The 14,478-nt window shown below is 32.0% G+C and overlaps 2 protein-coding genes across 6 annotated transcripts; one reads left to right on the top strand and one right to left on the bottom strand.

The window, feature by feature from the left end:
• The first annotated feature begins 7,905 nt into the window (after positions 1-7,905).
• On the top strand, positions 7,906-11,252 carry LOC110656997 (nicotinamide/nicotinic acid mononucleotide adenylyltransferase). 4 transcript variants are annotated; one of them, XM_058136680.1, is made up of 11 exons: positions 7,906-8,052; positions 8,651-8,708; positions 8,827-8,906; positions 9,147-9,232; positions 9,446-9,529; positions 9,710-9,797; positions 9,969-10,038; positions 10,291-10,327; positions 10,393-10,494; positions 10,929-10,987; positions 11,076-11,252. In XM_058136680.1, exons 2-11 carry the CDS (start codon positions 8,656-8,658, stop codon positions 11,176-11,178), a joined length of 762 nt encoding a protein of 253 aa, XP_057992663.1. In that variant the 5' UTR covers positions 7,906-8,052; positions 8,651-8,655; the 3' UTR covers positions 11,179-11,252. The 4 variants fall into 4 exon arrangements, with proteins under 4 accessions (XP_057992663.1, XP_057992664.1, XP_021669715.2 ...); XM_058136681.1 differs by lacking the exon at positions 9,446-9,529; XM_021814023.2 differs by lacking the exon at positions 10,291-10,327 and having other exon boundaries at positions 7,907-8,052; positions 9,959-10,038.
• Positions 11,253-11,411: 159 nt separating this feature from the next.
• On the bottom strand, positions 11,412-13,677 carry LOC110656998 (nuclear transcription factor Y subunit B-9). 2 transcript variants are annotated; one of them, XM_021814025.2, is made up of 2 exons: positions 13,345-13,677; positions 11,412-12,288 (listed from the first exon to the last, which is right to left on the bottom strand). In XM_021814025.2, the coding sequence occupies exons 1-2, from the start codon at positions 13,430-13,432 to the stop codon at positions 11,636-11,638; spliced, it is 741 nt and encodes a 246-aa protein (XP_021669717.2). In that variant the 5' UTR covers positions 13,433-13,677; the 3' UTR covers positions 11,412-11,635. The 2 variants fall into 2 exon arrangements, with proteins under 2 accessions (XP_021669717.2, XP_057992665.1); XM_058136682.1 differs by having other exon boundaries at positions 13,357-13,666.
• Positions 13,678-14,478: the final 801 nt, after the last annotated feature.

The following is a 14,478-nucleotide window of genomic DNA, read 5'->3' as shown; positions in this document are numbered from 1 at the left end:
TGCTTCTTATAATTATTTAATTTTTATTTATTTTTATATTTTTAATATTAAGAAATGTATTTTTTAAATTATAAAATTTTGATCAAATTTTTTTTAGAAGTGCTGGAACAAGAATATATATAGTTCTGATTCCAATTCTTAAACTAATATATAATTTTGATTTTGATTCAATTTTTCAATATCTTGATTTTAATTTAATTTTTAATATTTCGATTATAATTTAAATTTCAATTATTAAAAATTATATTATATAATTAATATCATGAGAATCGAATCTAAATTACTGTTTGATTCTAAATTTAGTTATTATTATATAATATATTACAATATATTTTTATTTATTTATTAATTATTTAACTACAAAAGTAAATATATAACTAATAATTAAAATATATTATATAACATATCAATATACTTATAATTAAAAATTATGAAGTAATTTAATGCATTTATTTATTTATTATTTTTATTATTTTATTAAAAATATATAATATATTTAAAATTATAAAAAAAACATATACACAAAACTGAATCTTTGATTTAATTTTTTTAGTAAAAAATTAAAATTAAACTAAATTAATAAAATAAATTCAATTTAATATAATCTTTCAATTCAATTTAAAACCCAAAAAAACCACACACACCCATATTTTTTGTTTTTATTTGGTCAAAAAATTCCCAAATATCTAAATGCATGCTTATTGAAACTTTGACCCATTTGAGATTGTTGTTATCAGATAAAAAAACAATTTTTTTAAAAATTTTAAATAAAATATTTAGTTATTTTAAAATTATTATTAAATATATCAAATTTTTTTAAGTAAAAACATATTAAATTTAATTTTAATGTCTTTAATTTTCTTTTATCTAATATATTTAATGAAAGTGTAAGTCTCTCGTCTCATAAACTTCATTCAAAATAAATTATTTATAAAATAATAATTTAATTGAATTATTATACAATAATATTTATTTTTTATTTTTTTAGCTAAAAAAACTCCGCTTAAGTAGTTTGAGCTTAGCCGGTCCCAAGCCCGGATAAAGGAGGAGGGATGCGGTAGGTGACAACCAGCGTAAAAATTTCGTCACACCTTATGATATGGATTCAAATGATATAAACGTTGGGGCGTCCTCTACTAACGACGCACCCATCTGAGCCCGTGCGTGAGAAATATGCAAGGGTGTAGGGCGTTCAGCGCACCATGCCGCGCGCCAGTGTAGTGTTAAGTGAGCAACGGTTCCCACATGATGGACGGGTGTGGGTAAAGAAGTTAGTCTATAGGACAGATAGTAGAACAGATAGTGGAACAGAATACAAGATAGACATAGAAAACAATAAAAGATATTATAGAAATAGACCAATTAGGAAGGAGCAGGTTAGGAGGAGAATCAGGGTTGGTACTTGGAATGTTGGATCACTTACAGGAAAATTAATGGAGCTTGTGGATACCTTGAAAAGGAGAAGAGTGAATATTGCTTGCATTCAGGAGACTAAATGGGTAGGAGAGAAAAGTAAGGAAGTGGGTAATTCAGAGTACAAACTATGATTTACCGGAAAGGAGAGAAATAAGAACGGAGTGGGCATAATCATAGACAAGACATTGAAAGACGCAGTAATAGCTGTGAAAAGAGTAGGAGATAGAATTATACTAGTAAAGCTAGTACTAGAAGAAGAAACAATAAATATAGTTAGTGCTTATGCCCCACAAATAGGACTAGACAGTGAGAGTAAACAAAGGTTTTGGGAAGATATGGATGATTTAATACAAAGCATACCGAATGAAGAGAATGTTTTCATTGGTGGAGATTTGAATGGACATGTAGGAAGTGATAGACCAGGTTATGAGAATGTTCATGGAGGTTTTGGTTTTGGAAGTTGAAATGAGGAGGGAAAAAGCATCATGGATTTTGCTATGGCATACGACCTAATACTAGCAAATACCTACTTTATAAAAAGAGAGTCACATTTAGTGACTTTTAAAAGTGGGCAACATAAAAGCCAAATCGACTTCCTCTTAACCAGGAAGACAAATAGAGCTTTATGCAAGGATTGCAAGGTCATTTCAGGAGAGGCTTTAACAAGTCAACATTGGTTGGTGGTCTTAGATGTCAAGTTTAGGAACAATTCAAGTAAGGTCAGAAGAAATAGTGTAGCTCGAACAAAGTGATGGGAGTTTAAAGGAGTAAAGCAAGTGAAGTTCAAAAATGAGCTTCTCGAGTCTGAAGTATGGAAGCTGGATATGGAGGCCAATGATATGTGGATACAGATGGCATCAAAGATTAGAGAAGTAGCTAGAAAAGTACTTGGAGAGTCTAAAGGACATGGACCACCCTCAAAAGAGAGATGATGGTGGAATGAGGAAGTACAAAAGGCAGTGAAGAGAAAAAGGGAATGGTATAAGAAATTACTTAAATGTGATAATAATTAGGCATATGAACAGTACAATATAGCAAAGAAAGAGGCAAAAAAGGCAGTTAGTCAAGCAAGAGCATAGGCCTTTAAAAAGTTATATGAGAAACTTGAAACTAAAGAAGGGAAGAAAGATATTTATAGATTAGCAAGGAGAAGAGAAAGGAAATGTCAAGATCTCAATCAAGTTAGGTGCATTAAGGATAAAGAAGGAAAAGTGTTGGTGAAAGATGAGGACATTAAAGAAAGATGGAAAAATTATTTTAATGATCTCTTTAATAATAATCAAAATGATAATAGCATGAATATAGATTATAGAACAATAGAAAAGAATGTGAATTATACTAGAAGGATTAGATCTTTAGAAGTAAAGGAAACACTTAAGAGAATGAAAGTGGGTAAAGCCTGTGGATCCAATGAAATACCAATTGAAGTGTGGAAGTGTTTGGGAGATATGGGAGTGACATGGTTAACTAAATTATTTAATAAAATTTTAAACTCAAAGAAAATGCCTGATGAATGGAGGAGGAGTATCTTAGTACCTATTTTTAAAAATAAGGGAGACATACAGAGTTGCTCAAACTATAGGGGAATTAAACTCATGAGCCATACTATGAAATTGTGGGAGAGAGTTGTGGAGCATCGACTATGTCATAATACTTCTATCTCTCTCAATCAATTTGGTTTCATGCCCGGTCGTTCAACTATGGAAGCGATTTTTCTCATTAGAAGCTTGATGGAGAAATATAGAGATGTGAAGAAAGATCTGCACATGGTTTTTATTGATTTGGAGAAGGCTTATGATAGTGTTCCAAGAGATGTCTTATGGAATGTGTTAGAACAAAAGAGGGTGTCTATTAGGTACATACAAGTGTTGAAAGATATGTATGAAGGAGCAACTACTATTATGCGCACGGTGTGAGGGGACACAAGAGATTTTCCGATCTCAATTGGATTACACCAACGATCAACCATAAGCCCTTACCTTTTTACATTAGTTTTAGATGAATTGACGAAACATATACAAGAGAATATTCATTGGTGCATGATGTTTGCGGATGGTATTATTCTAATAGATGAGACACGAGAAGGAGTCAATAGAAAGCTAGAGTTTTGGAGAAGTGCTCTAGAGTCAAAGGGTTTTAAGTTAAGTAGAACGAAGACAGAATACATGCATTGCAAGTTCAGTAAAGCCAAACTGGTGATAGGAAAGTTGTTAGTTTGAATGGAGTGGTACTGTCCCAAAGTAATCACTTTAAATATCTAGGCTCAGTCCTTCAAGTAGATGGGGGATGTGAGGAAGATGTTAGTCATAGGATTAAAGCCGGATGGTTGAAGTGGAGACATGCCACGGGAGTTTTATGTGATCGTAAGATTCCCAATATGTTGAAAGTAAAATTTTACCGTACAGCCATACGACCGGCTATGTTATATGATAGTGAGTGTTGGGCACTGAAAGAGTCATGTGCGTCTAAAATAAGAGTTGCAGAGATGAGAATGTTAAGGTGGTTGAGTGGTCATACTATACTAGATAAAGTCCGTAATGAGAGTATTAGAGAAAAGGTAGAAGTGGTGTCAATTGAAGATAAGTTGAGAGAAAGGAGATTGAGGTGGTTTGGTCATGTGAAGAGTAGAAATACGGAGGCTCCAGTCAGACAAGTAGAGCACATTAGGTTAGAGGATAGAAAGAAAAAAAGGGGTAGACCTAAATTGACTTGGAGGATAGTAGTACCACATGACCTAGAAGCATTACACATTTCTGAGGATTTAACCCAAAATCGTTTAGAGTGGAGAAAGCGAATCCATATAGCCGACCCCAAACTTTTGGGATAAAGGCTTAGTTGAGTTGAGTATTTTTTTAGCTAAAAAAATTAATTCCTTAACTTTAAATATAAAAATTGATAAAAAAATAATTAAATTAAATTAAATTTTAAGAAAAATTCTAGTTTCCTATTAGGATAGAAAAGGTGGAATAATTTTTGAAAAAAAAACTATTAGCATAATTTATGATCATTTAAAATTTCAAGTTAATAATTTTACTTTTAAAATTTAAAAATTTCAATAAACTGATGGCCTACGAGGAAATAGGTGAAGTTGCTCGAGACCCATCCATGCTTGCCGTACGCCAAATTATTAAAATTAAAAAAAAAATTGTATTATTTAGTCATTTTATTTGAATAAAATTAATTATTTAATTTTTTTATATTTTAAAATTTTATTATTTAATATTTATGTTTTACTCCAATTAAATTACTTAATTCTCTATTAATTAAAAATTTAATGATAATTAAACTATTATGTAAACTATATATTTTAGTAAAATTAATTAATTAATTTATATATTTTAAAAAGTATATTCATCCGTTTAATTTAGTTTCGTTAATTTTTTAGTTCATCAAATTATTTTTTACATTCAATGTCACGATCCGATCCCACGAGCTAGATCGGCACTAAGATCTGCGCCTACATAATGCTCCCGAGACCTGTAGTAAGCCTTACCAATCTCAAATCTATAACCAATACCCAAAACTGAGGCCTAACATGCAAATAAAATAAAATATTATATTTTTATTCGGGCCAATTTAACCTGATAACCATAAAAAATTAAAGTGAGGGAAGCTCAGCTCAACCTTGATACCATCATTTATAAACTAGTTAAATACCATAAAAATTTTCATTTATTAATACCAAAAATTTAAATTAATACTGTCCCTAACAAAATTCATGCTACTGTTAACATATACGGAGTTCTAGATTTTAAATTTAGAAAATAATAATACAAATAACTAATTGTTAATAAACCTGTAATGAATGAAGTAGGTTACTAAGAAAAATAACTCCTCTTGTAGCCTGAAAAAATATGGTAAATAGAAGTGAGTGTTCGACTCATAGAATAAGATATTGATTTTACATACAATTTCTATAACTATCTAAGTCTAGTGCATCCTTAAAAATAAAATGCAATATATTCACACAATTCAAACAAGTCAAATCATAATCACCCCAAAGGCAATCTGGAGCACTCACACACCCTGTGTGTCAAATTCATACTCATACATATATATATGGGAGCTAATCCCCTGTACAGCTCTTTTAGTTTCAATCCCTGTGAGAGAGATCAACTCAAAGTCGGAATTTCTCTTAATATCAAAATGCAGGGGCCAGCGAGATCGATTTGAGCCGTGCCTACCCCGACTTATCAATAATAAATTCGAGTCCCAGCGAGTCAAGCTTTAGCCGCGTTTACCCATCATACCCATGTCCATATACATACCACATACACTAAACTCACGCACGCAACTCCAAATTGCCATAAAACAACATATACAGCAAGTCATCAATTACATATGCAATATAAGGCGTGCCAAATAATTAACTATGTACATATATTTATAAGTAATGCATGAGCATATCTTGAATATATAATAATATTAAAATTATAAATAAAATCAATATCTACTCACCAATTGATCAGAAACTACTGTGATGGCTGAGGGGAAAAGGATGGCTGACCCTGATCACATTGACAATTATATTATAAATTTATCGGTACTAATTCAAAATAATACTCTAAATAGATAAAAGATGGCCTAATTTAGGCTGAAAATCTGGTAGAGTTTTCTCTATACCTAGAACCTATCCAACTTGTAAAATGATTCAAGTAACACTTCTAAAATCACAAGTCTCATATTCACAGACCACCAACATCATACTCGTTCAATCAGACATTTCAACTATAAGGCTTAAAACTAATATCTTTCAAAAATCATCCAAACTAACTTTAAAAATTTTATAAACTTGCCTCGCAATCCTCAACAATATTATAAGGTTATCGCAAAAGGAATTACAATTTTTTGATCACTCATGAATATTTTTTGAATTTTATTCTAAACTCGGTATTAGGTGAAAATTGAGCAACTTGGAGTTCGGGTTTACCTATGCCAAATCTGACACCTGTAACGCTTCCAGAACGTCTGAAAATGTTAGGATTAACTGTAAATACGACCTCTTTCCGGGACAGCTCATCGAACACCTAGACATGGTCAAAAACTCAGTCCCAAGGCCAGTGAGCCATCACTAATCTGATCACACATAAATTAAGCTCAAAAATTATTAATAATTATCATAAAATTATTTTTAATTTTTAAAAATTTAAAAAATCCTAAAATCTCACAAAGTGATCTGGATCGTCCGATGATCGTTTTTTTTAAACGGTGTCTGATCGGAGTGAAGCCAATCCCATCTCAAAGGTTTCGTCGCCCTGAGTCCATCGATGGTCTCGAATCTCCAATCCAATGGTCGCCTCGTAGGAAAAGTGATAAAAAAAACCTTGAAAAAAAAATCTATTTTCTCTCTCATCATTTTGCATGATTTCTGCAACCACTAGAGCCACTGCTGGTTGGAAAGAGGGAGAGGGGCGTGAGAGGGGTTGAACGGCACTTGCCTCGCCATCGCTGGTCGTCAAAAACGGCTCAGATGGCCGTGGAAGTTTGCGTCACACCTCCCTTTTCCTCACATTTTCCCTTGCCACTGCTACTTTACATCGCCGTCCAGACATGGGGATTGGGAGGAGTGGCACCGATGATGGTCAGTTGTAGGTCACTAGCAAAAATGGAGGAGGGAAGTAGAGGGTGATGGGAGAGATGAGAGAGGGGAGGGGGGTGTTGTGCACTGTGTTTTGAAGTTTTTTTTCTTTAACTTTTAATTATATTTTCAATTTCTGAACTTTTTGAATTCATTTAAATAAGTTTAAAATTCTTTTTCAATTAAGTCCCAAATGCAATTATGTGTTTAGTTAAATAATAATAATAATAATAATTTGAATCAAACCTTAAAACTAAGATTGAAAATAATGAAATAATTCTTGTATTTTGATAATTGATTTAACATTAATTTATAAAACTAACCATTCCAATTTAATTTATAAAACCAACCATTCCAATTTAAATAGGGCTATTAAATAATTTATAAGACATGTTTAGAAATAACATTAATTTAAATTTTTAAATAATAGTAATTTTATTAAAATAGCATTCAATTAAAATATCTTATTAAAAATAATATTTTAAATTTAAAAAATAAAATTTATGAAAAATTGGGTTATTACATCCAAATTATTATAATCCTCTCTCTTTTATTTTTATAAAAATTAGTACAAATTATGAGTAAAAAGATTGGTCAATTCTTATGCAACTCTAATAATAAGTGATAATCTAAAAAAAATTATTTTCTAATAAAGTAAATATAAAAATAAAAATATTTAAACAATTTTAAAAAATATGAATATTCACAATTTAGTGTTTACACAATAAAAATTTTATTTTCATTGAGAAATATATATTTTTAAAATATAAATATTAATTAATTAATTTTATTAAAATAATAAAAATAATAATAATTTAATATACATTAACTGATAAAATTTGATGATAGAACAAATAGTTAAACGAAATTAAAATATAAATATTAAATAATATACTTTTTCAAAAAATATTAAATAATTAATTTTTTTTAGAATATTGAGATTAAATAGCAATTTTTCCTAAAACTCAATGCTTCGCGGAACTTGCAGGCAGCGGCACTTCGAAGCTCTGCAAGCGACGGTCGGCAACCGTAAGCTCCGCAAACAACGTCAGTTGAAGGTGCTTTGCTTTTCTTTTCTTTTTTTCCCTTTTATTTTGATCATAAACTGTGACGCTAAACGGTGGCAGCGAAGATTTCTGGAATAAAAGAATTTTATTTTCCGTTTTCCTTTGAATGCGCAATTTTTCCGAGTGTTAATGTGTGGAAATTCTTATATTGAATTGATCTACTAAACTCTAATCTCATTTTATTGGGCTGAAAATGAAATCGAAACAAATTCAGTTTTAGGGAAGAGCATAGTCAAAGAGGGAAAGCATGGTTACTTGGGTTCTTTTTTTTTTTTGCACTTGTAATCTTACCGGAATCTGCCCTCATGATAACTTGCAAAAGTTTAATGCTTTAAGCATGAAATTAATAAATTTAGAACTTCCTGATAGAATTAACCGTATAATTGTTTCATCAATGATCATTTGAATTGCAAACCGCTCCTTTGATTAGAATGGCAGTTAAATTATACTTGTGATCTCTCTCTCTCTCTCTCTCTCTCTCTCTCTCTCTCTCTCTGAGTTTCTTGCTGCTAACTCACAAGCACTTCTATGTTTGTCTGGAGAAATATTTGAAATAGTAAATGAATTGCCTCTGTTACTCCTTCTACAGGTGCCATGGATCTCGAACTGCCAATGGACAAAGTATCTCTTGGATCGAATAACACACCGTGATTTCTCCTTACCCTTCTTTCCATCTGAAATTTGATAACTTTCAATGCTTTCTGTTCTACTTTAATTCCTTTCAAGCTGTATATCAGGTTTACTTATCTATTCATTGTGAAACAGGGATGATAGCAAGATAAATGTAGTTCTTGTAGCTACCGGTAGTTTCAATCCTCCAACTTTTATGCACTTGAGAATGTTTGGTAAGCTTCTTGAACATTTTGATTTGCTGAACTTCAATTTGGATTAGTACTTAGTTAATTTTGCTTTTGAATATTGTATTTGAAATATTGCTTTGCATTTGATGAAAGTTTTACAATAAATGCTGTGCCTAAGTGCTATGTCCACATGTACGTGACTGAATTTGGTGGAACGAATTACTAGGTTTATTGCACATGATAAGTATGTAAATCGGATTTGATCAGTTCTTCTTTTATGATTAGAGCTGGCGAGGGATGCTTTGCATTCAGAGGGCTACCATGTTGTTGCGGCCTACATGTCACCTGTTAGTGATGCATATAAAAAGCAGGTACATATGTTCTTTCGTTATGTCCATCATGGACTGTTAGCATTCTAGGCCGATTCTGATTCTACTCTTACTACTTCATGCTTTAGCTATCATGGATTTGCCTATATAATAGTAAAGTATTACAAGATATGATTTGCCTCTTGATTTTTTTTTTTCAAATCCCTATATAGAAATAATTAAGTAGAGAAGTAACTTGACTGCTTGGTTATTTAGAGCCTCATATCTGGTGAACATCGCTTGCGGATGTGTAATTTAGCATCTGAAAGTTCCGATTTCATAATGGTTGATCCATGGGAGGTATTTGTCTCCAGTTTCCAAGCTTCATTCTGCTAATTATTTCAAACTCTAAGCTGCTACATTATGATTCTTCATTGTTTTGATTTATTTGATGCCCACTTGTTACCATTTATGTTATGCTTTTCATCTTAACATTCTTCTGCAACTGCAATTGATTTAATATTTTAAACTTTTTTACAGGCAAACCAAAGTACCTACCAACGCACTTTGACTATCTTGAAAAGAATTGAGAGTTACTTTATTGATAATAAACGACTGATATCCAGGGGTAAGATTTAACTTTATTTACTGGCGTTAACATATAACAAATATTTTTTTATCCAAAGGTTTTATGACACCATCTCTATTATTGCTTTATTCAAAACCTGTTTTATCTAATATTTAATATTGAGGGCAATTCTAATGTTTCCACTCTTGTTCTTCTTGTAGAATTCCTCAGGGTCATGCTTGTTTGTGGTTCTGATTTACTCCAATCATTTAGCATACCTGGATTTTGGATTACTGAGCAGGTATGTTCTTGGTGCCTTGTATTTCTGTATGCTAGAGGTGCTCATATGAATAAAAAGAAAAAGGTCTAATGGTGGAATTCATTTTGGTTTCTCATTTTTATATAGTGGGTATTGGAATGTTGCTTTCAGATTCTATTTGTTATCAGAAAATCACAGTGCCTATCACTATATGTGTGTTGGAATCTTTTAATAAATTATGAGTAAAATCACAGTTCACATCAAATGGTGACGTTGTATTATGTTAAGTGACAGGTTTTATGTCCTTCAAAGCATGTTGTTTGGATGGAAGGTGCTGATTTATTACGTTTGGCATCTGCTAATTGACAATTAAGTTAACCTTTTCATTTTTCATAGGTAAGGACTATATGCAGAGAATATGGCGTGGTTTGCATTTGCAGAGAAGGTCAGGATGTTGAGAAAATCATATCTGATAATGAAATCCTGAATGAAAACAGGGTGAGTACTAACTTTGAATATGCAACCATTTTATCATGATTTATGCCTGAAAATTACTCAAACCGTGTCTAGTTCTATGTTTATTTGTACCGTCCATAACAACCATCGAAACCAAGGTCTTCATTCCCTCTCTCTCTTTTTTTTTTTGGGAGCCTGGGTTGTCATTCTTGCTTATATCTACTGATATTCTAATTTAGTAGTTTCCTGGTCAAATTTACTCAACACTGAACATTTGGTTTTCAAAGGGTTGAAATTAGTGTAAAGTTCAAAATTTTAAATAGTTGACAAAGGACTTAAGAACTTAGACAATCGCCACTTTGTAGGAATTTGTTAAGTGGCATCAGTCAAATAGCTTCAACAAATAGTTGTTCGTTACTTAGTTCTGAGTCTCTCCCTATGAACTTCATCAATTTAATGTTCTTGGCTTCTTGCAGAGTAACATCAAAGTAGTGGATGAACTTGTATCAAACTCAATCAGCTCAACAAGATTGAGGTATATATTATATATTTTTTGACAAAATAAAAGATGCTATTGAACAACTAATTTACATTAATGCCTCTGTTTTGTTTTTGTTTTTCAGGTATTGCATTTCTAGAGGGTTGTCAATAAAATATTTAACTATAGATGGGGTGATAGAATACATTAGAGAACATCGATTGTACATGAACTCAATTGAGAAATGATGATGTCTTTACTTATTCTATTGGAACAGTATATATTAATTATCAATCATATGAACAAAGTAATATTAACTCTATGGGGAAGCAATGCTTAATTAAAACAATAGATTGTGGATGTCATTTGAATCATTCCTACAAATCAAGGAGCCGCTGATTAGGTATTGTTATTTAAATGCGAACCCTCGAGAAAGATTTCATGTTCAATTTCATCTGATTCAGATAAGAGCAGATAAAAGTATGGTAAAGAAGCATCATTGTTTTGATTGAAAATAAGAGCAGATAAAACCTACTAATTTGGCAGTTCGAAAAGAAGAAAGGTACAAAGTAAGACAAGGCACAGGAGAAATCTTGCTTCTCCATCTCATCTGTGCCATGCATGCTATATTCTTCTTCAATTAGTTTTATAATATCCCTTTTATTCCTTGTAGTCCTAGCACTTTCTTGTCTATCATTCATGTCGTCACTTAAACTGAGCAAATGGATCAAAGTTGGCGAGGGAATTTGAATCAGAGGAACCACCAATGCCGGCAGCAGAATCAGATGTATCCTTGTAGTACCCACCCATCATTGCACCATCAAAAATTCCCTGCGGAGGAGGCCCCCTGGGATAACTTGGTATGTAAGGAGGCATCCCTAGACTTTCATATTCCACAACTCCAACGCTACTGCGCTTCAGGATGGGATCACGTATATAGCTACGCTCATTCTCCGTTTCACGGTAGCGGTTGAGGAACACTGTGAGAGGTTCAACATAGTCATCAAAACCCAGCTTTCCCATAGCCCAAAGCACGTCCTCAGCAGTGATAGTCTTGCGTTGCTCCCGCTGACAACGTTCATTGGCCTCTCCAGTGATGAAGCTTATGTACTCGGAGACGCATTCCTGGATAGTTTCCTTAGCATCATCAGAGATTTTAGCATGAGCTGGAAGGATGCGACGCATGATGCGAATCACATTAGCTATTGGCATATACTGGTCTTGTTCGCGGACCGTAACAGGTTGGGGATGAGCGGCTTGCGCTGCAGTCGACGAGTTGCTCTCCACGTTGGCCTTGTTAGGGCTGATCGTGCTGGAGGGATTGGCGTTTGCTTGCAGGAAACTCATGTCTGTTGGAACTATAATGAAAAGAAAAATGAAACCAGTTTAGCATAAATGCCACCTCGGACGGGCCATGTGCCACCACAGAGAGTAAATGCAGTAGGAGCAATGGGTCCCAGATGACACCGTAAAGCGTGTATGTGGGGCACATCCAACCAGGCCAACTTTCAATTTCAGTTATGTGTTTGGTCCAAAGTCAAAGCCTTTTTACTCTTCCCTACGTTTTTATCTTTCATCGTAAATGAAATCCATGAACAAGAAAACTAGAAAAATTTTCCTTCATTTTAGATCAAAAGAAAATTATTATAACAGAGATTATTGTATGCTGTTGAAATAAAAATATTCTTAAACTTTATAAATGGAAGAAAAAAATACAAACATAACAAATATTTTCTTTTAAAATATGATCGATAAATGAAAATTATATTGTTTTAAATCCTTTCTTTGGGCCACAGTAATTTTTTTTTTTAAATTATAGAAAAATAATAGCATCGATTTCAAAGATAATACAAATTAACCATTTAATAAAAAAGAAAAGAAACAATGCATGCATGAAAACTTTGAATTCTTTTGTTCTCCTTAATTAAAACAGAAGAGACTCCATTGGCGGAGTTACTGAGTGAGTCAGCAGCTATTGCATGCATGCATGCCACGTTATTAAGTGAATTAGCAAAATACATGCAAGAAAATACAGCAATCTACCAACATGAAAAAATATAATTTAATTCTTTTTTTTTTCCATAAAATTAAAAACAAAAAAAAAATTGAAAAAAAAGAGAGTTGAGCCTGAAAAGATGTGTATTTGCATGTTATTTAAGGTTAAAAAAAAATCCAAAATTCTAAGAAGCATTGAAATGAATTTTTCAAGAAGAAAAATCAGTCATGCATGTGGTCTATATAACTACACAACTCAAGAACAAAGAAACCCAGCAATAATCTTAGATACATATATATAGATGCATAATTCATTTCTTTTTTCTTTCAAAATATCAATAGTAAAAATGCCACAAAAACATGGGTATTCAAATCATTAAAAAAATTGAAAAGAAAAGGAAAGACCCGCAAATCATTACTCGAAACTTTACCGGAGCTGGTGCTAGAGCTCGCTGCTGGTTGTTTTGCATGCCTGCGATAGCGAGGAAACCTGCCTCCACGTTCCATAATTTTTTTAAAAAAATTATCTTTCCCTAGCTATCTAAAACTATATATATATAATTTTTTTTTTCTTTTTTGTCTCTTCAATGGGCATTAGAACACTCTCCTCCTCTGAGACGATACTTATTTATAGGTCCTCAAGAGGTGAAACTACACTTGGCGAACTGGCGATTCTATCGAGCAACCCAGTGTAGCCGGTGGAAACCCTTCTCTGATTGGCTACGAGGGGTTCTCTTTACCAGAAGAAACAGGTGGCCAGTCAGCCAACCTCAGGTTTTTCTTGCCCCTGGAAAAACCACTAGCCTAGACCTTGATTGCGAGATCATAATTAATTGTTAATGCTCTTAATAATTCATTAATTACCTCTAACTAACCATGGAGAATTCCCAAGATACTAATCCATTTTCAAACAAAATATACCAATAACAATGTTATAAAAGATTTCTTAAAGAAAATCTTATAAGAAAAAAAATCAGTTTTCTGTTGTTTCTTCTATATCATTTTCTTAAAAAAATAATAAAATAAAATGTTTATTTTTGGTATTCTAACATTTCAAGAACAAATAATAAATTTTCTCCTAATTAACTATTCAAATAAATAACTTTGGGAAGCTTATAGAGTCTTTATAATATATAGTTTTTTTATTCAAAAACTATATATGTGAAATATGCGATATCATATTTTGATGTGAGTCTTTTAATGAAATTATCAATATATTTTTAATTTTAATAATTACAATTCTTTCACATGATTTACTAATAATAATAAAATTATCTAGGTAGTTTATTGGGTAAATTAGACTGGAATTAACCTGACACTTTTTAGTTTTTAAAGGATGACTTCTTGTGATGAGGTAAATACAATAAATTACAAAATGGAGGGAGTATTAATTAGATTTAATTAATTAATTAATCAAACATGGTAATTTTCATGGTGATGATGTACACACCAAAATTAGCAATCATAATGACCAAAACATGGAGAGATTACGCCGAATCCAAAAGTCCATTTGGTAAGATATCCTCTTAATGACTTAAGCCCAACTTTAATTT

This window comes from Hevea brasiliensis, chromosome 15, assembly GCF_030052815.1.
Source record: "Hevea brasiliensis isolate MT/VB/25A 57/8 chromosome 15, ASM3005281v1, whole genome shotgun sequence".
Taxonomy (NCBI): Eukaryota; Viridiplantae; Streptophyta; class Magnoliopsida; order Malpighiales; family Euphorbiaceae; genus Hevea; species Hevea brasiliensis.
Note: the sequence above shows the minus strand (reverse complement) of the source record. Positions and strands in the feature narration are given on the sequence as shown.